This window comes from Pseudopipra pipra, chromosome 1 (genome assembly GCF_036250125.1).
Source record: "Pseudopipra pipra isolate bDixPip1 chromosome 1, bDixPip1.hap1, whole genome shotgun sequence".
Classification (NCBI taxonomy): Eukaryota; Metazoa; Chordata; class Aves; order Passeriformes; family Pipridae; genus Pseudopipra; species Pseudopipra pipra.
In genome coordinates, this window is record NC_087549.1 from 65,746,091 (window position 1) to 65,772,345 (window position 26,255).

Consider the following 26,255-nt stretch of genomic DNA (forward strand, 5'->3'; position numbering starts at 1 on the left):
TGGTTAAAAACAAAACAAAACAAAACAAAAAACAAAACACAACTAAGCACATGGGAATTTGACTGCAACCAGTAGGGCTGCTTATACCCAGTGGGATAAGCATGTGTTCAAATGCTTTCATAGACTGGGACCAGAACCCAGTAGAATCAATCCCTAAGACCTAATTTTGAGCAGATACGTGTACAGATTTTAGGTGGGTTTTCTAAGAGAGAGAGTGTTATTAAATTTGTTTGACAGATCCCTATTTAAGATGCAGATTTACACACCAGATGCCTGCCTGAAGCTGAATATTTCAGGGGAAAAAAATCAAACAAAATGGTTAGATCATTTCTGAGAAAAAACATAATTTGATCTGACATAACCTAATTTCCGAGGTTTTTAATTTGCAAACTTAAGCTGTACCCCCTCATACTTCTCCATAAGTAAAATACAGAGGGAGATACCTTAGTCTCCAATTTGTGCTATGAGTAATCATACGTGTGTTCATGTTATATGTTAAAAACCTCCACTATTTTAAAACGTAAAAGTATTTTATTTTAAAATTAAATTCTAGGAGTAAAAATACTTTTTTAGATTTATATATATAAATTTAATCTCCAGATTAACACATATATATGTTCACTGTTCCCTGTTAAGAAAGCACCCAAACCACCTCCTTTATATAACATTCATTCACTAAGCCTGGTGTTGCCTGATGCAAATATTACAAACAAACCTATGAAATGTGTTTTTTAATTAAAAGCCCATTTTGTGATCTGGCAATGTAAAATAAGCAGCGATCAGACTGCTAAGTCTGACAATACTGAACTGACACTTTCTCTGTGGCACAGATTTCACACTTATCTGCATGCTTAAGTGCTGTGCTGGACAGAAACAAAATGACACTCAGTCTTCCAAAACAAACCCACAGGGGATCTGGACAAACGCTTGGTGTATCAGGGGGTTCACTCTAATAACATGTTACATCAGAATAATGAAGAACTATCCTATTTGCATTCAACAGAAATAGACAGTAACTCTGTCGCAATTATTTCACACAAGTCAACGTTCTGGTATCTCAAAAAAAGCCCTGCAAAACCCAGCAAATGACGAGAAAGGTAAGCTGTATTCAAGTCAGCCTTGTGCAAGGGTCTGCCCAATTTGTCTAACTATCAGTGAAAGAACCCCTTTTTCGCCTCTGGATCTGCTCAAAAGGGGTTTGTTACAGGCAGGGTTTGTTTCAATGAACTTGGGCTGCAGTGTGAACTTCAGCAGGATCCCTTGAAAGGCAGGGGGTGATTTCTTGGTCATGGCAATTGTGCTTTTGACTCAAGTCGGAGGAGGAGCAGACCCTCTGTCAGTGTTACTCTCAGGCTCTGATGGTAACTGCACAAACTCACTCAACACACAGTAAATGCTTCACCTTGCCATGCATGAGAAGGCGTATGGTAAGCGTGACATTGAGACCTCCTTCAGACACTTTTCCGTCCTTCGTGTTCATCCTGGCCTCGTATCTTCAATACTTGAAAGTAGCTTCGTTTTTCTTTTTTATTTTTTCTATTCACTTAATCAACCTACAGAGACAGATAGAAAAAAAAGAAAAAAGTACCATTGAGTGGCTGAAGCTACTCTGAAATGAGAATATCATGTTGTACAAACCAATTAACATTCCTCCCTTTGATTTTCTGGACTACAGCTTAGTGTTGAAAAGGCTCCTTTGATTATTATCGCTCCCCATCCAACTCTAGCCCTTCACCAATTACAAGATAAATTCCTTTCTGAAACCTTAAAAAATTTTCTTAACTTCCTGTATTTCAAAGTTGAAAGTACAGAGCACAGCAGAGTGAAAAACGACGTCTTCTTGTGAACAGCACTTTAACCTTTGCAGTGGGTATATGAGAAACATATATACATGCATGTATTTTTTACATGTGCCTTGTGCGGTTTTCATTTCTCTCCTTGTTACTACCTCTCTCTCTTTTTGCTCTTGCAAAAGGGATATTTTTGTTTTCTCTTCAGCTAGAGAGAAATTAATTCTGAGCCTAAACACTGATCCCTGCCAGCAACAGCGGATGACACATTATCAAAGACATCTGAATAACTAAAAACCACTTGCTGTTGTAAATCTGGGCACTGTCTGACTTTGTTTTTGTCTATGAGGCCCAGAGGTGGCTCAGTCCCTCAAAGGCCAAAGCTGAGCTTCAGCCTGCAGTAGAAGGAAGATTTTTCTTAATTCCTAATGACAAATTGCAGATTTTCAGTCATCTACAAAGCCATAAATATCCTAAAATGCTAATGAAAGCTGCAAGGGCTGGCTTTGAAGGGATAAACAAGATGCATTATGAGTTTATTAATGCAAGGAAATTTATCAGTACAAACAAAAATGGGGGCAGGAAGGAATATTATCAAGGGCAGGCAAATTCCACAGTAGAAAAGGCTTAGCGACTCCTTATTCAGTTTGTCCTTTTCAGACTTAACTCATAGAGCATAAAACCCTTAAACAGACCGTGCCTCTCAGTAACCATCCCTTTTGTTACCCATCCTCTCTAACAACCACATTAGCTTTGCATTTTCGAGCTTCCCAAAAAATTGCCATGCTCGGGCACTGGCTAATGAGCACTCCTAGGGACAACCATTTTGTGTTTCAGAGTGTACAGCAGTGTTTCATTAAGGTGGCAGGCTATTGTACCCTTGTGGAGATTGCTCAGGCATGGGACAAAACTATCGGAAGGACCTATGGGATCATTCCCCTAAAAAGACTGGAGGAACTATCATGCAGACTGTTTCATCCATTGATTAAGCTCCATCTTAAGAGCCACTATGCGCTTTACTAGACTGAAGTGAAGCCCACCTTAGTTGAACATGTTATGTGTGAGAGCAATCAACAGCAATGTTTAAAGAAAGAGCACAAGAAACATGTATGGAGTCATTCCTGATGGACTTGCTGAGCTGCCAGCAGTCATGGTATTCTGGGAGACTGCATCCAGATCCACATTTTCAGAAGCCATTGGCAGACCACTCTTCCAGGAATCTGTCTAATGCCTTCTTGAATCCATACATCTGGTCTGCAAAAGTTCTGGTCTCGCACGTTCATTATTAGTGTGGAAAAAAGTGCTCCGCTCCATCTGCCTTAAATTTGCTCTCATTACATGTTTTGCCCTGTGAGTACTATCTTAAGACCATTCCAGAAAGTCACTCATCTGATTGCTGAAGCTTCTCACTTCAGCCTGAGCCTGTGAGTGGCCAAACCACTCCTGACATTTTTGCCGGTGGGAAGTACATTGGAAGATGCAGAGTTTTCTCTCAAACCTCTGTAGGAGTACTAAGGACCACAAAGAATTTCTGTGCCTTCAGTGACTAGAAGAGTAAGTAGCTGACGTGCCTGGGGAGAGGTGAGAAGAAAGAGCAACTTAAACTCCTCTTTCCTCCTTCCTGATTTTCCCTTACCCAATGTGGACTCAGTGTATTTAATACCACATGATCCATCACCCAGCCTGTAGACACTGATATAAATCCATTTATGCCACATTTCTAGGCTTATTGCTTACATTACATATTCCCTATCCTGATGGAGAAAAGGGAGACGAGCAGACAGGTGGCTGCATGAGAAGGCAGAAAACAGAAGCAGCCTGGCCATGTTTCTCTGATGCATTATGCGCGCAAGAGGGTGAGAGGAAAATGAGGCAGATGGTAGGGAATGGCAGAGAAAGATATCAGGCTGTATTCTGCTTCTCTAAGGTTAGACCACGACTCAGAGGAAAGCCTGCAACTGGATGACCATAACAGTCCCTTCCAACAAGTTGAGAGCGAGGAGCAGAGTAGATGACTGTGGTTGTTTCCAGACTAAGAAAGGGAATGGTCTCACGCTACTCAACCGGCTCTTTGCTGACAGCCAGAGGTTAAAAATGAAATTCCATCACAAATATAATTAAAAATATCACTGCTACCTAATTTTTAAAGGTTTTTGTTACTGTCCCTCCCCCAAACAAGCTTAAACTCTGGCACCTGGTACTAAGAAACAGAACAGATGTCTGGGGGAGGGTTGAGAGTGTGTGTGCCTGCAAGGAGTTAGGCAGCTGTGTGAGATACAAAAGGAATTAATTCAAAAAGGCAGTCTCACATGATAAGGAAATATGTGAAACCTGTACAGATACCATGAAGAGAGAAGACTTACTATGCCAGGTCATTTACATCTGCCTCAGTCATCCTGAGAGTGCAAATATTCTGGATAAAACATTTACGCTTTTATAAAGGAAACATATAGCACTGTTAACTACCTGGGTATTTCAGTTTTAAAGACAGATTAAAACAAAATGCATTGTTGTACTTCATTATTTTTAACTAATTAAAGCAAAATTTTCTGCAGACAACATCGCAAATGTGCTGATCTAGATCTCTGTGTGCATGCAGATGTCAGATCATGGCACAGGGAAGGGAATGGTTTTCTTCCACAAAGCCTCCTACCAGACAGCAATACATCTGTGTATTTATAAACCTACTTCTGTAATATAAATGCTCATTGTTAATATCTAATCAGTAAAATAATTTCCCTCTCCTTTGCAAAATCAGTATTTTGTACAATTTACTACGTTCCTGGCTTACATGTGTCTCTCTGCAAGCAAAAAGAAGGCTAAATACATAAGGCTGGGAGAGCTGAGTCTTAGACTGAAAAAAAATCAGTATGTCACACTTTTCATGAATGCCAGAGGACTCCACAGGTGAGCAGAGAGCATCGTGCAGACAGATACAGTCACTGGCATGGCTAAATTTTAAGAATGAGGGTATATGCATTTTAGCCTGCCTTCAGCAGAGAGCTGGTAGTGACAGGAGGACAGCTGGACAACATAATCTTTCTGACCTTGGGACTCTGGACCAGAATGGACAAAATCCAAGATCTGGGGTTCTGAAGTTCCAGGTGACAAGCAAAACTTATCATGCCCACATCAGACGGTTCCCAGCAAACTGCAAATCTTTGCTTCCTGTGGGGCTTTTACACTGTCCTGTGGACATTTTCACTGCTGTTTATCATGTAAAAGGTGAACATTTTTCTTCAGGTAGAAAAAGACATGCAAATGCATTTAAAAAAAACAAACCACAACCTTTTAAAAACTCCAATAAAATGGGCATGTAGTCTTATGCAAATGCCTTTTATCTGTAAGTATGTGTTTCTACACATTTTTAGTATCAGCTATCCCAAGCTGGCACAAAACCGCATGTCCTATATGCTCACTATTCATTACGTGCAATTTTCTAACACGGCTTTTCTACAATTGTTGGTAGATTGGGCGAATAAAACAATAAGCATATAAGCCACATGTTCATCAGACTACTACAAAAACCAACTCAGTTCCTTAGGGATTTCAGTGAATTGATAAAAGCTACAAAATGAACTATACAACTGAAGGGCAGTGTCACATCCCACACACATGCTCACACATGGAAGGTAGGAATCCATGTGGCTAAGGGGGTAGTGTGAGATGGCTGCCTGAAGCCTGAGACATGGAAAATCAACCTCATGACCTCCTTTCTTCCTACCCCTCAAGCCTATCAATCCCTTCCAAGAAAACAAAGAGACCATTGCAGAGAATATGGTAGCACAGTGCTTAAAAAATATATGTGTGTTTTAAATCTCTAAGGTGACCACTTCAGGCACACAGGATAAGAAAGCAGCAGGCAAGGATGCCAATGATGAATAAAATCAACATAGTACCAAGGCAGACATCAGGCAATTGATCTCTGAGTTTAAAGTCCAAATAAATTACGTGACATCCGTGAATCTGCCAAGAAAGTTAATCATCTGGATGATCCAGAGGGATGGGAGGGAGGAGGGAGAGAGAATGTGTACAGGGTGATATGGGATGAAGCTGCACAGTCACAGAGGTGTGCTGGAAAGCAAAGAGATGCAAAGAGGAGAGAAGGAGAAAGGCAGGGAGTAAGAGAGAAATGAAGCTTCCGATAGCTCATACAGGGAATAATGTGAGAAAAATCAATGTGGAAGTAAGAATCACCTGGAAACATAAAGGAGGAAGCCTGCTCCGTTATCTGAAACCTTGATTATACAGTTGTTAAATCTGAGCCTGTTGGGAAAAATGAAACTGGTCGGAGCACCCAGCACAGCATTCCCTGTGCTTGGGCCTCAAAACCGCTTGAACCTAATTATGATGCTTCATCGCCACCAACTGAAAAATGCCATTATGTAGAAAGCAAGAAAGAATCTACAGATGAAATTCGAAAGAAAAAAAACCAGTTGTTCCACTGGAAGAAAAAAAATAAAAAAGATAAAAGAATGGGGAAAGTATAGTGACTGACATTCAGGAGAAGTCACGTCTAATTTAAATGAGGACATTTAAACTCAGTCATATGGTTTCCATGTATATGTAGGTTTAGAAAAAGATAACTTCTATAAAGGAAACATAAGAACATTCTCACAGTAAATTTGTCATTTTCACAATATGTGGAAACACACCAAAGGAGGGGTAGCTAGGCAAATATCAAGCCATAGCACGGGGGCAGGAATAGATGGGATGAATAAGGAGACTAAGACAAGATCAGAGTAACCTGAAGATGAACAAAGAGAATTATCAGGAGTTATGAAGAATTGGAAGTTGGACAGTAACACACTGGTGTTATGAAGAAATAGTTCAGAGTTTTAGCAAGAACTCTTAAAAAAAAGTTATTACCAAAAGAAAAAAAAAAAGAAAAAAGATAGGAAGAGTGGATAGAAAAGAACAGAGAAAACTGAAACACAGGAAGTCATGAAAAGGCTGTAGCTAAGTGTTCTTAATCAGAAGCCTCTGGGTGGTGGGAGACCTCCCAGGAATTGGAAGAAACACATTGCCAGGGATCGAGATGAGAAGAAAGGGCCTGTGCTTTCAGCAGAGCACAGTTCTTCGGAGGCAGATTTATGCTATTCACATGATTTTAATCTTTCATTTAAACTGGAGGGAATACAGGAACACAGGAAAATTACTACAGGACAAGAAATGACGATATTATCAACAGAAATCAACACATTCGGCCATATATGTAAGGCTTAAAATTAAAAATAAGTTGTCTGCCATGGAAAAGTTCGTGCTATCAAATGAAGAAATAACTGCTTGGCTTTCAAGTTCTTTGATAAGCCAAGCAGTTATTATTTATGATTTTTCACTTGAAAGCAACATCTCTGGATGTCAAAGGACTAAACAGGGTTATGATACAGAAAAACATTGGCAAAAGTTAAAAAAAATCCAACAATCACAACTAAGTGAAATCCAAAGCAAAACCAGCTCAGATCCAGTTGTATTATTTTGTTTCAAAAATCTCTTTCTCAGAGAGCATGAAAAGGGATAATGATCAGCTGGTATTTATGGTCTCATCTGAAACAATAGAGGACGACTGCATATTTGCTAAACCCACACTTCAGTTTCTGTGTTAACTGAAGGATGAAGAAATCTAGTGTTACTAAACCACACTGTTGTGAGGTTACCAAGAACAAAAAGCTCACAGGTAGCCTACAATAATCAAACAGTAATATAACAATGACAACTCTTCAAAGGATTTATCTCCCAATAATAGCTATTTGCAAAAGGAGAAATCAGGCTTTGGAGCACTCTCATTTTATACAGAAGCCTTACCAGGAGAACCTGATTAATGAGAAATAGCTAAAGAAGCAGGTGCAGCATGAACCCTTCTACTTCACCAGTTCCATCTCCCAAATTACTAGAGAGGACTGTACAGAAAGGAATGAGATTATACATTTTATTCACATCCTTATAATTTATATCCCCAGAATAGATTTAATGCTAATCTCTAACTCTTTCATGAAGTGAACAAGATCTGCAGAACCTGGTTCCCTTAAAATGTCGTATCATGACCCATTCTAAGTAGTTTGATCATTGGTAGGGATCCAAAAATCCAGAAATGAGAAAATTAATTCTTTGTGTTACCACAACAAAGCCTGTGTGTGTGTGTGTGTGTCAGTTGGAAAAACGGGAAAAAGATAAGATACAGGAATAGCTCAAGAACTAAATTTAAAGAAACACTAGAGAGAAGGTTTCAGGAAATTCATAAATCCTATGCTCAAATAGATCTAAATAACAACTAATAGGATAGTAAGCTGAACATGGAGCACAGAGAGCAGCAACTGAGTACACCAACACATATAAAAATACATATGGGTTGTTTGTTTTTTTTTTTTTAAGTGGTAAAATATTAGCTCAAAAGTCAAAGGAGATTAAAAAGCAACATGTTATTCCACTAGTTAACAGCTCCCAACAAAACGCAGTTCCACAGCTTAGCAAGTCATGTGCTTATTTTACTAATTATTGTAAAGATGTCTTTATCTGTGTTACTAAAGAGAGTCAGAAGTAGGAGGTTTGCCAAAGATGTAAAATTGACATGGAAAGAACATAATGAAAAAATGAACAACTTTTAAAGGCAAAAGCAAGTATAAAAACTGGCAAGACTCCAGTCGTTTGAATGTAATTTTACGAAATTTGTGAAGCGGCACTGGTTTTTCCTTGACAGATATGTTTAATGGTATTTAGCCAGAGGAAGAACCTATCCTATCTATAGAAGAAGTTGTCTTGTGTTCTCCCTAAAACAAGAAATGCCCTCACTCCATACAACTGATGTCTCATTTGCTGAAGATCACTAGATGTCGAATAATCTTTGAAGAGAATAGCAAAAGATTAGAGACTTATTTTTTCTATTCTCAACTCATGAATGTTTAGCTGCTGAACTTGATGTATATGAGTCCCATTCTTTCAGTGGACCACTTCTCCTCATGCTAATCAAAAAGCATACGCTTCAGCCAATGGCACTGGTTGTTTCCTTTTTGATTTATCGAAGGAAGCAAACAGCAACCTATTTATTAATTCTTCTAGTTATAAAGCTTTTTGTAAAGCCTTCTGACTAAACAATATGGTATTGTGAATTTATTACAGGAATAAAAATTACAGAAGCACAATAAAGGCTATTGTCTTGTTGTTCATGAAACTATTTCCTACTATCAACACTCAATGACAAATTGTTTATTTAACATAAATTAATGTCAAAATATTATTCTGTGTGTGAATAGACAGCTACACACTGCAAAAATAAAGAAAGTCATCCCTTCAGAAAACATCACATGTCAAACAGCTAATAAATGCTATTAGATGCCTGGAAATCAAGTATCAGGAAATTTAGAAAAACTGTATCATGGCATTTAGCAAATGCCAAACAGATCTGGGATCTGAGCGAAGTAAGTCATTTCCAGCCTATGGAAAAAACAGTGATTATTTTGCCAAAGGTATCTTCCATCTTTCTTTTTTTTTTTTTCTCCTTTCTGTAATTATTTCAGAAAGAATTACCTTGGCAGGAATGCAGAGAGCATCTTTAGAATTCACCATGAACTGAAAAACAAGCAGTGCAGTGTGCATGTCGATACTCCGTACAGATCCAGTAGCCAACTAACACTTCTGCATATGTGAAAAAGCCAGGCAGATAAAAGCTCCTGCAGATAGAAGCTGCCATGCTAGACTAATGAAACAGAAATGCTTCCACTAATAAGAAATTGTGGCAGCCCACTATAAATTACTCCGCAGACATAATCTCCAGGAGGATTCGATGACGAGTTCAGGACAGACAGAGCAGAAAGTGGCTATCTTTCCTTTCCTAATGGCAGCAATGAAATTAACAGTAAGCTTCATCATGAACCTGTCAGTTTGCAATATAAGGGAAGAGAATGTATGCATATGGTAGACCAGTTATTTACCAAAGAATCTAAAGCTCTAATCATAGCTTTGAGCACAAAATCAGCTTTACCTGCCACTTCATCCTCTGGCTCCAAAATCCTCAAGCAAGGTACCATGTTTCTCAAACCCCTGGGATTTTTTATGTTGCTTGTTTCAAAAAGAAATTTGGCCTTACTTGCTTATGTTCGACTAAGAAACAGGTACTCCAACAAACTTGAATTAATCATTCCATATGGTGTGAGATAACCCCCACAGGGAAGGTGGGGGAAGAATTGAGCAGACCACCACCACCACCACCAGTAGCACAGTGGTCTGTCCAGCACAGAGCTGTTTACAAGAATGGCCTACTGTATAAAAACAGATTTTTGGTCCACACTTGTTCCTGGAAAAACCCTACATTCTAACCTAAACATTGTAAACATCTGTTATACCTGTTAAATTATCTCTGCCCACTAAAGTCAAACGCATGACTTTCACATTTCCTCAATTAAATGGTTTTATTTTTAAACAGCATTTAAATTGTACATTTACCTTAATACAGTTTAAAACAAATAAAGCAATAACTTTGCTTGTTGATTTAAAAATAAATCCACTTGGCACCAAAGGAAAGTCAAGCCTAAAAAATGTTACTTTTTCCATTTTTTAAAATCTCTGAGAGAACAGAGAAATTATTCATATGGTCTGTTTCCAAGATATTGTAAGTGAACTAGATTTACATACAAGTATGAAAAGACACATTTCATTACAGAATGCATATGTGCATACAATATGGTTAAATGCTAGGAAGTAAGTAAGGTATATTTTTTTATATGACATATGTGGCTAAGGATAAAAGATTGCCGGGGTATAATCTAATGAGCAAATATTAAGAATAGATTGATTTTAAAAATGAGATTTTTATCTTTAGTAAAAACAGTCTCACAGACATAGAGATTTGTAATTTTCTTTGTCAGTACATACAGGAGTACAGATAAGTTTCTTATTGATCAAAGGAAAAAATTCCTCATAGCAGTAGAATAGTCCAAGAAATATGGAAGCTTCTTAATTGGAAATATTAACCCATCAAGTATGTTCTGAATGGGCACAGAACAAACAGATATTTAAATATCTTTAGGTTTTTATAATTTCATCAGTGTTGAAATGATATCTGCCCTAGAATATTTCTTTGTCCAACCTATTTGTAAATTAAAGGCTTTCTAGACATATTTAGTTTGATAAACATGGGTCAGTTATTTCATTCAAACCACAAACATGGTTGTAGTTTAGGGAAAAGAGGTTAATAATAATAATATATTTCACCTTATTAAACAGAAAAATATTATCTATTAATTGAATCTCTGACACAAACAAGAAAAATATCACTTTTGTCATCACCTTAATTATGTTATTTACAAGGCTGTGATTTGAAAATCCTTTCACGTTTCCTAGATGAATAAAATAAATACTTATTTAAAGAAAGGAAAATTCATACAGCATCTAATGAAGGGAAGAGGATGAGCTCCCATCCTTCTGTCACAAAGGGATTGGTACCAGCCTCTGGAATGTAAGTCATGGGCTCCCTCCTGGGACACAACACTTATGCTTCCTTGAGGCAAGGATGGATTGGGAATTGTCTGAGAAACTGGTCCAACAGCAGCACAGCTGTAACAGCTGCAAATATGGCTAAGCACTGCAAAGACTTCCATCATTCATGGGCATAAAAGGGAAACAAGAAGCAACATTGCCATGTCCTGCCAGGATTTGTTGCCTTCAAAAGTCACAAACTGAATATTTAAGTTCTCAGTCACCGGTGGTTAGTCAAAACATACAGCATTATACCGATTTTACTGTGAAACCCAGGACTGTGCAGTGAATAAAAAAACCCAGTAAGTTCCAGGGCCTCATCTGAAATAAGATTTAACAAAAAAACCCCAATCAAAAAAACCAACAACCAGCCCACAATAAATGACTCTTTTATCGTCCATCAATACTCAGAGTAAAGAGCCAAACACGTGCCAAGATTTAAGCCACTTAAATCAATATTTTTGTCACTGATTTAAACCAGGATACTCTTTAAAACTCAAAAGCCAGTCTAATTGATGAAGTATTAAAAAAAAAAAGGAAAAAAATCAAACAGTTTATTTATTAGTGACTTCAAAGTGCTAGTTGCAAAGACAGTCACTATATCTTGCTCTAGCACTGGGAAAAAAACAGTACTAAAGCCATCCATTTGTTATTTCTCTGCAACCTTTAGAATGGAAGGAGCCTATTTTTGAATAAACACTCATTTGCTTCACCCAGTAACTCAGCTGAAACAGTGTTTCATGAAGTATTTGTCCTTCTGTCTAAACTTAGTCCCTTTCCATACAGGGATGTCAAATGCGTCAGGTTCACACAAGTTTCACTGAGACACAAACTAGAGGCACAAGGTCACAGTTCGACAGAAAAGTTCTGGTATGAACCAAATAGGACAAGATGAAATGGCCTTAAGTTGCACCAGGGGAGGTTTAAATTGGATATCAGAAAAAATTTCTCCACCAAAAGGGTTGTCAAGCATTGGAACAGGCTATTCACGGAAGCAGCTGAGTCACCATCCCTGGAGGTATTTAAAGGAGGTGTAGATGTGGCACTGATGGCACTCAGCTCAGCAGCTCACAGCCAGCCACGCCATGTGGTAGCCTCCTCTCATAGTGATAATTGCAAGAGAGCAAAGTGGGAGGAGAGGACTCTGAAAGTCAACTAACACAATTGCTGAAAAAGCTCCCATATTCAGAGAAACTCCCAACAAAAGGTGCTTTAAGCAGACACAGGACAAATATTCGATTTCCCCCCCCACACACACTGGTCCAGTAGCTTTGTGACTCATACACAATCCCACTACCTTTAACAGAGTTTCATGGACATAACTGGATGTGTACTTCGGTCCTCTATGTTCTTTATGAAAACAAGACGGGATCTCTGCTAATGAGAATGATTTGACTCTGCCCTTAGCTTCCCACCTTTGTCTTGGGACCACAAAGTAGTCCATTCGTTCATTTAAAAGAAAAAAGTAAAGATCAAGAGAAGGTAATTACTGACTTACTGCAGAGACTCCAAAGATGTGCTGAGGAATAGGCTACTACTAAATAAATTTTAAACCCCCCAAAATTAAAAAAAAGCATTACTAAAGTTTTGGTAGTATCTACATCAATAACTAGAAGAGGGTATTAGCAACACATTAAAGACAGTCATTTGGAAGGACTGCAGATGTTAAAAAAAGAAAAGAGCTCAAATAGGAGCAGAAAGATAATAACCCAAAAAGTAACACAGTGAAAAGAAAGTGACAATAAATCTACAACACAAGTAATATATTTACAACACAAATACAACAGCTAGGGAAACCCAGTTCTTAAAAATTAGTCAAATCTGGAAGGCTCCGATGATACAAAAGGCCTGGGGATGACATAAAGTTACAAAATAAAGGTTGAAAACTTACACTTTGAAGCGGGGAAAGAGAAAACAATTATGTTCACATAACCATCTCCTATTTCATATTTGTATCTGGACACTCCATAACCCTAGCAAACCAAAACAAAAAGAACCCCAACTCCCCCTCCCCCTTCCCTGAAGAAGTGGAAAAAGAAAAAGTAGGAGTTTATGAGAGAAGAGTGGAAAACACCTATCAGTTAAAAATGACAGAAAGATGGAGGTGAATTTTAGCCACTGTCCAGTCTATCTTCTATAGACTCACTTTGTAATGGAAAGCAAACAGAGCCACATGAACTGATGAGGTCTCTAATCTCCAGTCTCCAAGACTTTGGACATTTTCTGTCTCTTTTCCATTTTTACCAGAGTCTTGGCATTATTTTTACTAAAGTTAGGGAGGAGAGGGACGTTTTAGAATTTTTTTTACTATTATTTAGTCAATAAGTAAGTTAACTTGGTAAGAGGAAAAGGAGGTCATATAGTATTCAAAAAGATACAATACTTGTTTTCTTTTTTCCCCTCCAGTGCCCTGTATTGAAATCTGAAAAGCCCGTTTCAGATTCTGCACGTTGCTATTGCACACGTAATAATAGGACACACTGGCCTTTGATACAATTCTCTTCAGGGAACAAAAGCTTCCTTTGGCACAACTACAGCCACTGCTTGTTGTAGGTTACACATGTCTTTCCAGTCAAGCATGATTAATAACTGTTAAAAAAAAAATGCTCATGACCCATGGCAAGTATTCTTTCAACTATAATACCAGCATTATGGGCTCTGAATCTCAGTAATTTTAAAATGTGCTTCTACAATGGAACTATAATTTAATTACTTTTTCTGCAGCCTGTTCCATTTTGTTTCATCACTTTGATTGCACCATGCACTTGGCAGCTTATGGAAGACTGCATCTGCCTCCAGGATTATTTCACTGGGCTCTTTCGACATCTGTTTCTGAAAATGACTTTATTTGCAGTGGCATAAAGAATAATCAGAGACTTGTTTAATCCACACAAATTGGAAAAGCGAGAGACACAGAGACAGAGATGGAGACAGGGAAGAGACAGAGGGAAAAGAGAAAGCAAATCTATGCTGCATGCCCTAGAAGACATCAAAATAATCTCTCCTTTTCCTGTACTTCTGAAAATGCTGTTATCTGATGGATGATATGATACATGGAAAGATGAGTCACTAAGTCAGTTCTGTTTAACGTTTAGGAGGAGTTCATAGCCGCAATACATAAGACATTCTAGCCAAAGCTTCATGTTGTGCTTGATCAGTTTAATATAATTTTCAGGAATTACATTTGCAACCTCATCCATTGAGAATTACAAAGCAGTCTGAAATGATCCGTAGCAGTTGACAAAAGTCCTTATAATAAATGAGTTAAACCCAGGCTCCAGCCTGACCTGACATCTTTCCAAAGGCAGCTACAGTCAACACCTGTTGCAGAGTGCCATAGCACAGTTTAGCAGTCACTCTGGTGGATAACTTCCCACATACTACCAGTCATGAACTGGGTCACCTGTGTATCAGATGGCCAAGTGCAAGGCCTCTGTAACATGCCCCTGCCTGCATGAGCTTTTATTCAGTACAGTGAAAACCACCATTGTCGACTCGTGTTTACTTTTGTGTTATGGACGGGTTTGTTAACACACAAACCATTATAAGCATTTAAAGAAATATTCTCTAACAGATCACAGCTGTTGGCTGTGTTTTGTTTCGTTCTTTAGTTCTTTTTGCTTATTTTTTTCAGAAGATGAACAGATATTTGTCAAGAAACATCCACTGTCTCCCTAAGAAAGTGCTGCAGGGAGGCAGCTCCAGCAACAGAAGCAGACAACATGGCTTTAAGGACCAGGGCCACTAAAATTCAAAGCACTGGAGGGAGCAGACCATAAGGATAACAAGCAGAACAATCCCTAACATGGTCTTACTTTTGAGAGTTTAAAATCTTGCCCGTCATGCTGCTCCTTTCTTTTTGGAGATTTATTCTGTATTATTTGCTGGTCTTCTGGGCTATATTGCTTTAGCAAGCACGTCAGAAATGAGCTGCTTTGAACACATATATTTTACTAAGAATTACTTAAAAACAACCCCAAAGGAGGCCTTACAGTTCTCAGAAAAACAATGAAGAAAAATCATTGTCCCCAGAAGTAATAGGTACCATGGAAATGCACAATAGCTGGACCCAAACAATTCTGTAATAGCCTGATTCCCATGGTTGAGTAGCCTTAACTAACTGTAACAAACACTTGGGCTTTCCTTTCCCATATGACCAGAATGACTCTTGTCCCAGTCAAGATCCCAGCTTGCTTCTGGGATTTCATCCATCTAGGGCATGTAACATGCTCTTAAGAGGTGCCCATGCACTTTACTGTTGTCCCTACCAGAAAGTCACAAAAGGGAAAACCAAAAAATTCCACTTCTTCTGTATTGCACTGCCTCACCTTTCCTCAGCAAAATATGGCAGGTGAGCTGAGGACATGAAAAAAAATCAAAGCTCCCACATTGCTGATCTACTTACAGGCAATACGAGAAGCAAAACTCCACTGGCAACCTGTGTATCTAGTAACTTGGCAATCTTGACAGACTGCATTTGGAAGCCTGGTTATTTTCATGAAAGACATAATCCCCAAAGTAAACAACTCAGACTTTTGGAAGGAAACAGACCAAAACAAAAATTCACAGCAAGCAAAAAGGAAAAGAGTCATCAGCGTATTTTGCTGATGAATTATTTGAAACCCTGGAGAACAAGGTTCTCTCCCCTTGTTTCTAACCAACCCCCACCAATATCTCTCTGATGTCTGAAGGCAAGGTGAAGATTTGATAGAAGATACCAGCTATTCACAGAAGGTTTCTATTTGGCTAAATCAGATAGGGAAGCTGCCCTGAAGAGTAATACACTCCAGTGGTAGAGCACGCTGTGAAAATCCTATTAACAGAGATTATTAACAATTATTTTGTTTCTTTTTTTATTTTTTCTTTTTAAATTAGGCAAATTTACTTCCTCCTCTCATTTTCCACCTCACAAGCTTGGGCTGCAACACAGCAGTTGTGCAGGGCCAATGGCAAAGAAATTATTTATTGTTTTTCTAGAGTTCTGAAGTAAACTGTACACAGCATAAGACACACAGAGGTTATTACAATCTGACAAGGCTTTGTCGTCTTGCCAGTATTACCAAAGAACAAAAGCCATCATGCTTAACTAGAAATTCTCCCTAAAGAATTTGTAGGAATTTACTGTTTAACAGCCAATGTGAAAATAGGTTTGCCTATGAAGTACCAGCTAGTGACCACTATTGGACAATGAGTAGATGTCTGTGCTGTACTGCTGGTCAGACATGGCTCGGCATTTCTGTTTCATAAAAAGGGTCCCTAAAGACAGGATAACTGTTTGAACATACAGATGTTTACCTTAGCTTAGTCACATGAACTTGGGATGAAGCTTTCAAACCACTGGTAGCTTCTGAAGAGATAGAAAGCAATGCAATCCTTTAAGCACTGGTAATAAAAGCAGTTTATAAGGTCAGGGTCAAGCCAGGACAGGGCAGCATGGGGCAAGTGCCTCTTTACTCAGGTTACTTAACAATACAATTGTAACCTTGTTGCCTGTGCTGATGCCAGTTTGGATGCTGGTGCTAGCACCTGCTCGGATGTTCAGAGGTTGGGTATGTACTTCGGTAAACAACTAACCCAGTGTCGGACAGACTCTCCTGCCAGCAGGACGCAGAGAAGGAAGGCTGAATGAGAAAAGAGTGGGAGCTGCACCCTGACGCCAAGGGAGCAGAGGGCCATGTGGAGCTGACATGTGGAGAAGACAAAGGAGAAAGGGTGAAAATGTGGCACTGAGTCAGAGAAGGGTACTTCTGCCATCACTTGTGGAGGGAAGATGGTGCCCCATGATGCAAAAAGCAGAGAACACAGCAGCCAGCTAACTTGGCTGGTTTTTTTTTTCTAAGGGAGCATAGAGAGCAAAGAGTCAGTGGAGATCGAATGACTGACAAGAGGGAAGAGACCAGTCAAACTGGTGCTAAGAGTCTGGGATTGCATCAGCCATGATCAATATTAACAATGAAGTAAGCATAAAAGTTGAAAAAAGCACGAGGGTGGGTGCTCTGGCACAGAGTTCAAAGTCCTGACTGAAGTCCGGGTATAGGTATGATCACACTTGACTCATAAATACTTGAGACAGGCAGTGTGAGGATAATGTGTCTGTCCTCTTAAAAGCAATTTTTTAAGAAGTCAAACTTGTGTTTTGAGGAAAGTTGAAAAACCAGCTTGGAAAGAGTGGAAATTCAGTGGAAATTGGTTTGGGTCTTGTCACACAGTCAGCAGTCCTCACTGGGGAAGAGCTCTCCTCCTCCTGTCACCACTGGCTCATCCAAAGCACTGAAGACACATCTCAGGAAGCAGCAGGAAGAACAGTTCATGCTCTGTCCAAGACATTTCCACCAAACTCCATCAGCAAGAGAAATTCAGAAGTACAACCTGCCTTTTACCCACCAACCCTGTCTTAGGCAAGGCACAGAAATGTTTTTTGAAGATGCTATAAAGGCTACACTGGTAACAGGGAGTAGCTCCCTCCAAAAGTAAAACCTGTGTGTCAGTAAAAACAATAGAGATGCCTCCTGAGTGGAGGATCCTGGAGCCTGCCCATTGTGGGCACAGCAGCAGCCAAACCACCATGCCACCAAACCTTGCTACCATGAAACAAAATATTGACTGCAGTCATTCTATCTTAAAAATTAAGATTGTAATTATAGGACAGTTATCTCCCAGCAACTACCCACAGAGGCTGTCCAAGACTGTCTGGAGTCAACTGGTTACATCCCATGCTACATCAGAAGAGCCAACCTGCTCAATGTACAGCACCAAAGCACTATAACATATTAACTGTTCCTTACCCCTTACCCCTTGACATGCTCCAGACAAATTAACCATTTTCTTGCAGCACTTAAGGAAACTAACTTTGCTTTCTGATGCTCCATTTCTCAGCTATGTAATTGATTTTCATCTTCAATTTACATATACATCCTTGAAGTGAAATCAATTAAAAGTGGCTGAAATGAAAATGGACTCTGTTTGCAATGGGCAGACCTAGTTTCTGTCTGTCGCTGTCCTTCAACTCAACAGGAGAAGTGATAAGATACAAAAGGAAAATGATCTATGTGGGAGGCTTCACTGGTCTCTACTTAATTAGCTGCTGTTTAGTATGTGAAACACACAGCAGTGTGCACCTTCATGTCCACACACGTACTTATAAAACCAATGTGCAGTGGTAATGGGATTGATGTATTTTCTATAAATTGGGAAATGACAACAAAACACTGCCAGAGGAACTAGTCAGTGTTACTCCAAAACCAAATCACGATTTTCCCAGACTGCAACAGTCTCAAGCCTGTTTAATATTGAGCTCATGAGCAGGATCTCCTTTGTCTTCAATTGCTTCCATAAAGCGGAAGCTCTGTCTTTGCAACAGCATTCAGTCACACTACCTAGTTTTCCCAGCCTGTACTGTAATATAAAATCAAGATAATTGAGAGATCAGCCATGCAATACACATATACATATATATATATATCTATTCATTCCACATAAAACTGCCTGCATCAGCCCCAATGCTCATCCAGTGCTCAGAGATAATATTTTGATCACATAAAATGCAGCAGCAACCATTGTTTTATCACACAGTCATTCTATACACAAATGTCAGATTATGTATTGTTCTTGGCAATGCAAATGTCAGTTTGAATTGTTCACAGGCTACAGACATGCCCCAGGTTATTCTGAGTCTCCTTTGGAGCTGAGACATGAATTCTCAGCACCTCACAGAAGGAAAAGCCTTTCCCAAAAGGGGTACGCTGGTCTTGCCTTTCTGGCATGAAAGAAGTACAAATAAAATATTAAGTCCATGCTTTCTAACCCCTAAATTGCAGCATCAAAAAAAAAAGCAGGGCAGGACAACTTCTGTGGATATGTAAAATTAATGATCCAGTTTCTCTGATCTGTGAGCACAGGTGAATGGGGAGCGAAAAGTCACAGGTAGGGCTCTTCTGGGCACAAACTAGACCTTTAAGGAGCATGTCAGTCATCTAAAAAACACGTAAAGGAGAACAGCACAACCCTTGGTGGATGACTTCTACAGAGAATCACTCCTTTACTGTTTCTACAGCAACCTGTTGATTATAAAATGTTAATGGTGGATGCTTGTGAGCTAAGAGTGTGAAAGAGAAGGCATTTTAGGAAAAAGGAAGTATTAGACATACCTGGTGTGTTAATTGTGGCCCTTTGTTTCCCTCGATTTCCCTGTGTTCTAAACAGAAATGGTGGTGAACCACTCTGAAGGATTTCCTGGGCTTTTGCATCAGCCTCCAAATGGCTGTGCTTCACGGTTTCTCATTGAAACAGATTTGATTAATGACAAAATTGAGGAAAAAAGATGTAGACTGTCTGAAAATGTCAAACCTAATAATTTTGTGGTTTGTTTTGGAATTTTTTTGTTCTAAAGTCTGAGAAGCATAAATTCTGTTGAAACATTAGGACCTTAGAAAAGAATTACACAGGTAGTTTGTTATTATGGCTAGCTGAACAAAAACCTCCCAAACCTCCAAAACCACAACACTGCCTCCCAGAGTACTTCTTCAAAGATGAAGTTTCAAATGCTACATAAAACCTAAGGCATCATGTTTTTTATGAGAGGTGTGTATGGGTTATAAAGGGACATCTTGGTGACATTCCCCAAGCCTTGGGCAAGCTGATAGTGCCTCTCCTCACTTTAAGCCTTCCTCCCTGCATCAGGTCTCTGCTGGTTAGTTCTAGAGACTCAAATAAAAATATTCTGAATTTCAGCAAGGTATTTCAGCAAAGTCCCATTTCTGTTACCTAACAATATGTCAAATATCATCCATTCCCAGACATTTCAGCAATTGAAAAACAGTGAAAGCTAGCTCTTCCAGGAATACAGATAACCAAGATAACCACAGTACTGAAATGTTACTGTACTCTTAATAGTAATAGCAAAAATAATAACAGAACAACAAAAGAGAAATGCAAAGATGACTAAATACATCAGCAGTACCTTTCAGGTTGTGCAAATACATAATGCAAGTCTTTCTATTTCCTGAATCACAGAGGCACAGAAGCTGCTGTAGAGGAATAGTGCCAGCTTACATGTTCTCTTCCCCCGCCCACCCCCTCAAACCACTCCCCAGCTGCTGATATCCCAGCACTTCTGAAAATGACTCTTTTGCCATCCACCTTTTGGAAATACATAATGTAAAACTCAGTGGGGTCTTACCACCTCCTTACTGATGGACTATTAACATAACCTGGCTTGACTTAAGTGTAGACTGAATATAGTAACAGCTGCACTCTTTCAGAAAACAAGGTACGGAGTTATTAATTTGGCCACCAGAGTCATCAGACCAGAGTTTCTTATTTGTGGCCAAGAAATTTCTTTCAGAAATACAAAAAAAAATTAAGAATCCATGTAGTGGAGGATAAAATGACTCACATATTCTAGCAAAACAGAGGGTTGTAACTTTGAGACATGTAGGTTTGGCTGGAAGTAAGTTTGTACACAGCCTACTACAAAAGGCATCTTTGTGGTCTCTCCCAAAAATCCCTAAGTAAGTGACAGACTACTTGGAAGACTATCATGAAAACATCTTTTTCATGGAAAACTGAGTTGTTCTATTCCTCCTTTCTTTTTAATTTTAAACAAAGAGTCTTATTTTTTTGCATGAAGAACATTCCAAATCCCACTTTCCAATTTTTCTCACAAAATACGCTTGCAGCATGTATTAGAATAACAATGGCTCTTTCCAGGGAGAGGTCTTTGCTGGATGAAGTGGCAGCTAGCAGATATCATGTAGCTGGTAGAATACCAAAATGGGAACCCACTGACCAGACTCTCTCCCAAGCTTTCAGGGAAAACTCCCTTTCCTCAGCCCATTCTCTCCCTTGCTTGAACGCAAATGCACTTCTCTGGACTATGAAAGGAAGGAGGACTTCTGCCTCCATGTGGAAGAGGGACACCCTACTGTCCCCTGTCCTTTCACTCCACAGAGGAGCAGCTCAGCATGAGTAATGAGACACAGGTATGGAAGGGTGGCTGGAGTGCAAACACTAGCAACGACAAAAGACAGGCATGAAGCCCTACACTGACATCACGCACACTACAGACAATGGCAGGTACCCTGAAGTCCAGGTTCAGATGGGTGAAAGTCCCTGTGTCCAGTATTTCCTCTGGTGGGTGCTGCCAGAGTATACAGAAACTGAGTCCAAGGTCTCAGGTGCAGCTGAAGTCAATCCATCTACTCATGCCATTTCCTACACTGCAGCTGTCTTCCAGATCCTACAGGAATTCTGGCCAAGCCCAGCCTTGCTATTTAGACCTATACCTCCTATGACTGCAGCCTCAAGACTCACAAACTTATATGTTCTCACTGCCAAAAATGGTGCACCAAATTCTGCAGCCACTGAAGACAGTAACATCCCATGGACTATTTGGGGACTTACCTAGCTCAGAGCAAGGGGCCACAGCTACACAGGACCAAAGCAAATGGAAACAACGTCTAGTTCTAAATGTAGGCTTAGCTGTGAGAGCATGTCTGCCTTCTAGTAAGGGCTAACTAGATCAACAAGTTTCTGCCAGCATGGGCTATTGAGGGACAGGAATACGCAACTTTTGGATGCTAAAGTTCTGCTGATGCAACCTTCCAGGCCAATATATGGCCAAAATCATGTATCTACCAGAAGTAGTTTACAATGCTTGGAGATTATATACAACCTATAACATTCTCACTTGGCAGTCCAAACTGTAAACACAGTAGGTATCCTTATTTCCATTGGGACTGCTTAAGTGACTGAAGGTATACAGGACTGGGCCTTATCCTCATGCTGGTAACATTACCTTGAACTTTGCAAGGTGAGAGCCATTTACATCTTTACTAGATTAAAGCTGCTGGCTTCATTTTGGTTTGCCTTTCAAATAGATTTAATTTAGAGGATTCTGTGTCCCTTTTGTTCCTGGTATGTAAAAAGCTAATCCATTTATTTTGGTACATGTCCCGGCTTTAAGGTGCTTTATGAGTGCACGCTTTTTGTGACAGCGTTACAATTTATCACATACTGGCACTGAAGGAGATTAAATCCAAAATCTTGAGGTTCTGTGGCAGTTAAGTGATCACTATGAACACCGGACCTAGTTCAACCACTCCTTGAAAGCAGTTTGACAAATACCATGTTTTTATCCTGCTGGTAAATTATCTGTAAAGAAAATAAAGTTTTTGTAAGTGCCTTTGCCATTCTCAGGGATACTGGGTTTGATTTATCTACCTACATGTTTATCCTGAACTGTTTGTGGTGAATAACAAATTGAGTGGACAACATACATTTGGTATTCAAGGACGGTTGTGCGTGCGCCAAACTTGGTTTATTCCATAGGCCAATCTGGCTCAAATTAATATTACAAAATAGTATTACTTAATTTAATACAACCTGGTTTATAAGTACCTTCAAAAGGCATTGTTAGATCCAAATAAAAAGTTTCTAACTTTCTAACAAAAGTTTGTTTAGAGATTGCTAGTTTCTGACTCTGGTTTTATGCATAATGTAACTAGCCCTTCTAAACTCTGAAAGGTCTTTAAACGTGGCCATGAAGCCGAATTAAAATTTCCATGCATATGGAATAAAAATAATTTCAAATTAATCAAAAATTCTCCCTCTGTCCATGTACATATATATTTAAAAACTGTGAGTGACCCCAAGCCACTTACAGCTCAGGCTCCAAAGCTCCTGCTACCACAGCAGGCAAGCGCACGTGCACATTGCACATCCTTATCTCCAGTACACATGCTATTACTTTCACATCCTCAGCAGCCCCCTTTGGTAACCTGTTGAAACTGCTTTGTTTCTGCAAACTATTTGGGTAGCGGCAGATAACGCTATTTCTGACAATTCACCTTTCTTACATTACAAAGCTCCTAAGAAGGTGCTGTCACAACAGAACAGCGGCACTGGACACCTTTACCCTGTAAAAATGAAAGTGGAGATACAGAAAACATTTTATGTGATGACAAATGCAGTTTAAGAAGTCCTCATCCTTCTTTCTATATATTTGCTTCTTTCCTGCAGTCCTCTATCCCCTCAGTCATGCTGATGCAACCATACACTGAAGAAAATTGTATTAAATTGATTTGACTTGAAAGCCAAACCAAACCAAAAAAATAAATCCAAAATGTGGATCTGGTTTATAGCACAACCCCGTAAATAATCATCTGGCACAACACAGAAGTGGGTGAAAACAGTGCAGGAACAGTGCTTTATTAAACTAGCTTTGCTGGCTGAGAAAATGCTTGTGTAACCATACTTGGCTATACAGAATGGATGGCACTGAAGAATCAGATGTTTTAGTTTTTCCCTAGTCATTTTGCCCATTTCCAGTTGGCTAGGTTAAAATTTTATGCTCTTTCCAATGGACGAGGTGACAACTTGGTATCTGTCTGTTAATTCCTTGCTGTTTCTCAATCACACTCTCCCCATACAAGGAGCGACATGTTTGCGGAGCTGAACGTCTCAACAATGTGCAGTGCAACTGCCTTTGTGTTAGCAAAACAAGAGGAGCGGTCATTTCTTACTACCGCTGCCTTTATCAGTCTTAGGAGCTGCAGTGTTCTTAGTTAACCAAATTGGAAAGATGTGTCAAATGGGGAAGCTAAATTAACCTGCAAATTTTCTTCAACAATTTACACATCAAATCACAGGTGTGATCTTTTTCTTTTGAAAAGAGCAGCATATATTGTTTTCCAGTAAGCCGTGACAGGTAAATGCTCAATACAGACTGAAAAGCCAAGAAAAGAAAAAAGTATTTATTGTGTCTTCTTATATATTAATTATAACATTCTAAGAAAATGAAAGCTTTATTGCAAACACATTTTGATCACTGAATGAAAATGTTCTTTCACATTTCAAAAATGTTTTGAGATCCCCAGAAAGAAGATAAAGTGTAAGCCTTACTGTTAAAATTACCACCTCCTCATCCTTAGAAAAATGGTACACAAAATGCTTATGGTGAATTTTAATGCAGTAGAAAGGCAGACACTATGTCTCTATGACAATTTTTTTCCCCGTTTTAGAAAAGCACTTGGGCCCAGATGTTACCAGGTGAAATTCAGCAGCAGATGTCCTGCCAAAGGCATGCCAAGCCAGTTGAATTTATTTTAGTGATCTGCTGGCACTGCAGTGTAAATGGCTCAGTGTTATTAACTGAATTCTCCTGGCTCACCTGGAATGGATTTAACCTCATTTTTGTCTTGCAGGAAGAACCACACAAGAGTAATCAGATTAGTTTAGAAGCTCCTAGAATGAATAAAGAAGATGCTCATATTGAAGTGTGCGGCAAGGAACAACAACTACTACCAGCAAGTTTTCTGCTTTTCCTATCAAAGACCCAGAAGGAAACTTTACCATCCCATTTCTATGCAAGTATCGTGGCACGTCTTTGTGCAACCATCTTATTCCGACTATTTTGCTAATGTGATTTTTGTAGATGGATTGAAATCAAGACCTGAGCTAAGAATGCCGAAATCTGAAGTGGCACTTCTTCCTAACCCTACTGACAAGTACAGATATTTCCACCAAGCCCCAACAGAAAGATTTAAGCTTCAAAACTGGGGCTTATCTTTCTTTTCTGTTTTTATTCTCCATCCAAAAATATAATTCCCTATATTATAATTTAATAATCTGCAGTGCCTTTCCCAATACAAATAAGGCTTTGAAAAATACCTGCAGTTTCTCCTTAAGTGACTCTAGATCACTAAAGGATTGTTACTTCTTGCTAGTTGGAGAGCACACGTCAGTGACCACAAAACCACAAAGACCTAAGCAGCTAAGGACTGCATGCTCCTAACATCTCCCCAGAGGTCTTGCTGTCCTCAGTAACCCACTGATCCAAGCTCATGACCACATCCTGCCCACTGAAACAAACCCTGCATTGACACTTGTTCCTGGCTCTCGGCTCCAAACTTTCCTGTGCTGTCTTCTGCAGGTGTGGTAGCCTGGTGGCCTCCTGCCAACAATACCTTTGGACCAACTTGGATTTTTCTACAACTTCCAACCTGGACAGACACCTCTTCTCCCTCCATAACAAACCAGAGAATGATCATTTCTCACCATTGGCTTGCACCCTCCAGACTTGGGAACTCGGCATGACAGCACATCCAAAACTCAGCCTGTCCTACAGCTGTCTCCCACTTCCACTTGCTGCCATCACAGCTGCACACACTGTGTTGAGAACCTTGGGGAGGAGATCCAACTGTCTTGCCCATGGCCAGAAGCCAAGAGGGAAGGATAAGCCTGGCTGGACTTCTCCCTTCCTGCACTGCCCAGAGCCAGTTCCTAATCCCAGTGCTGTCCTTCTCCCTGGCACTCTGAGGCAGTGCCAGCAGTGAAGTCCCCTGCCTCAAGTTCATCTGATTTAAACACAAGGCCATCATTTCCTCTCCTGAAGTCATCCTGGCTCTTCATCACTCAATTGTCAGTTCCTAGATTAACTTCTTCGACAACATCCTCATTCATCACACCAAACTGATTCATGTCCTGAACACTGCTCATGTCATGCTCAAAGGGAATGCTGCTCCACTAGAAAAACGGCTGCAATGATGTCATTCATGACTGTAACACAGTATGTATGAATAATAAGGCAAAATCAGAGGCAAAGAAATCACACATTTGGCTTTTCCTATCTTCCAAGAGGTTTCTGCCACTTTAAAGTTCTTTTCATGTTGTTTTTCAGTGCAATGCTACATATTCTTTGTTAAGCACTGATACTGGGGTTAGCGCCACAGTAGAAGCAAATATAAGGAGAATCTCTGTCTTGAGGAATATCCTTTCAAGCAAAAAAGATGCATAAAGAGCCTGAACCCCTGTGGCCTCATAGAACTTCATGATCACCTCCCACCACCAGCAAAGTGAAACCTACAGGCATCATAACCCTGTACCAGTACTAGGTGATGCATGAGAATTCCTTCAGGTGGAGATAAAGCTAACCCAACAGTAAGTCTATACTATTACCAGTCTAGAGTATGGCAGCATTTACAGCACAGACTAAAG

The 26,255-nt window shown here is 39.6% G+C and overlaps 1 protein-coding gene across 22 annotated transcripts in view; it reads right to left on the bottom strand.

Moving 5' to 3' along the window:
• Positions 1 to 26,255, bottom strand: part of LOC135416490 (poly(rC)-binding protein 3-like) — a 503,073-nt gene that overhangs the window by 61,100 nt on the left and 415,718 nt on the right. For all 22 annotated transcript variants that reach the window (XM_064659821.1, XM_064659812.1, XM_064659844.1 and 19 more), the window contains one exon: positions 1,403 to 1,553. In XM_064659821.1, the coding sequence (XP_064515891.1) occupies positions 1,403 to 1,480 (78 nt within the window). In that variant the 5' untranslated portion in view covers positions 1,481 to 1,553. The remainder of the gene's footprint in view (positions 1 to 1,402; positions 1,554 to 26,255) is intronic.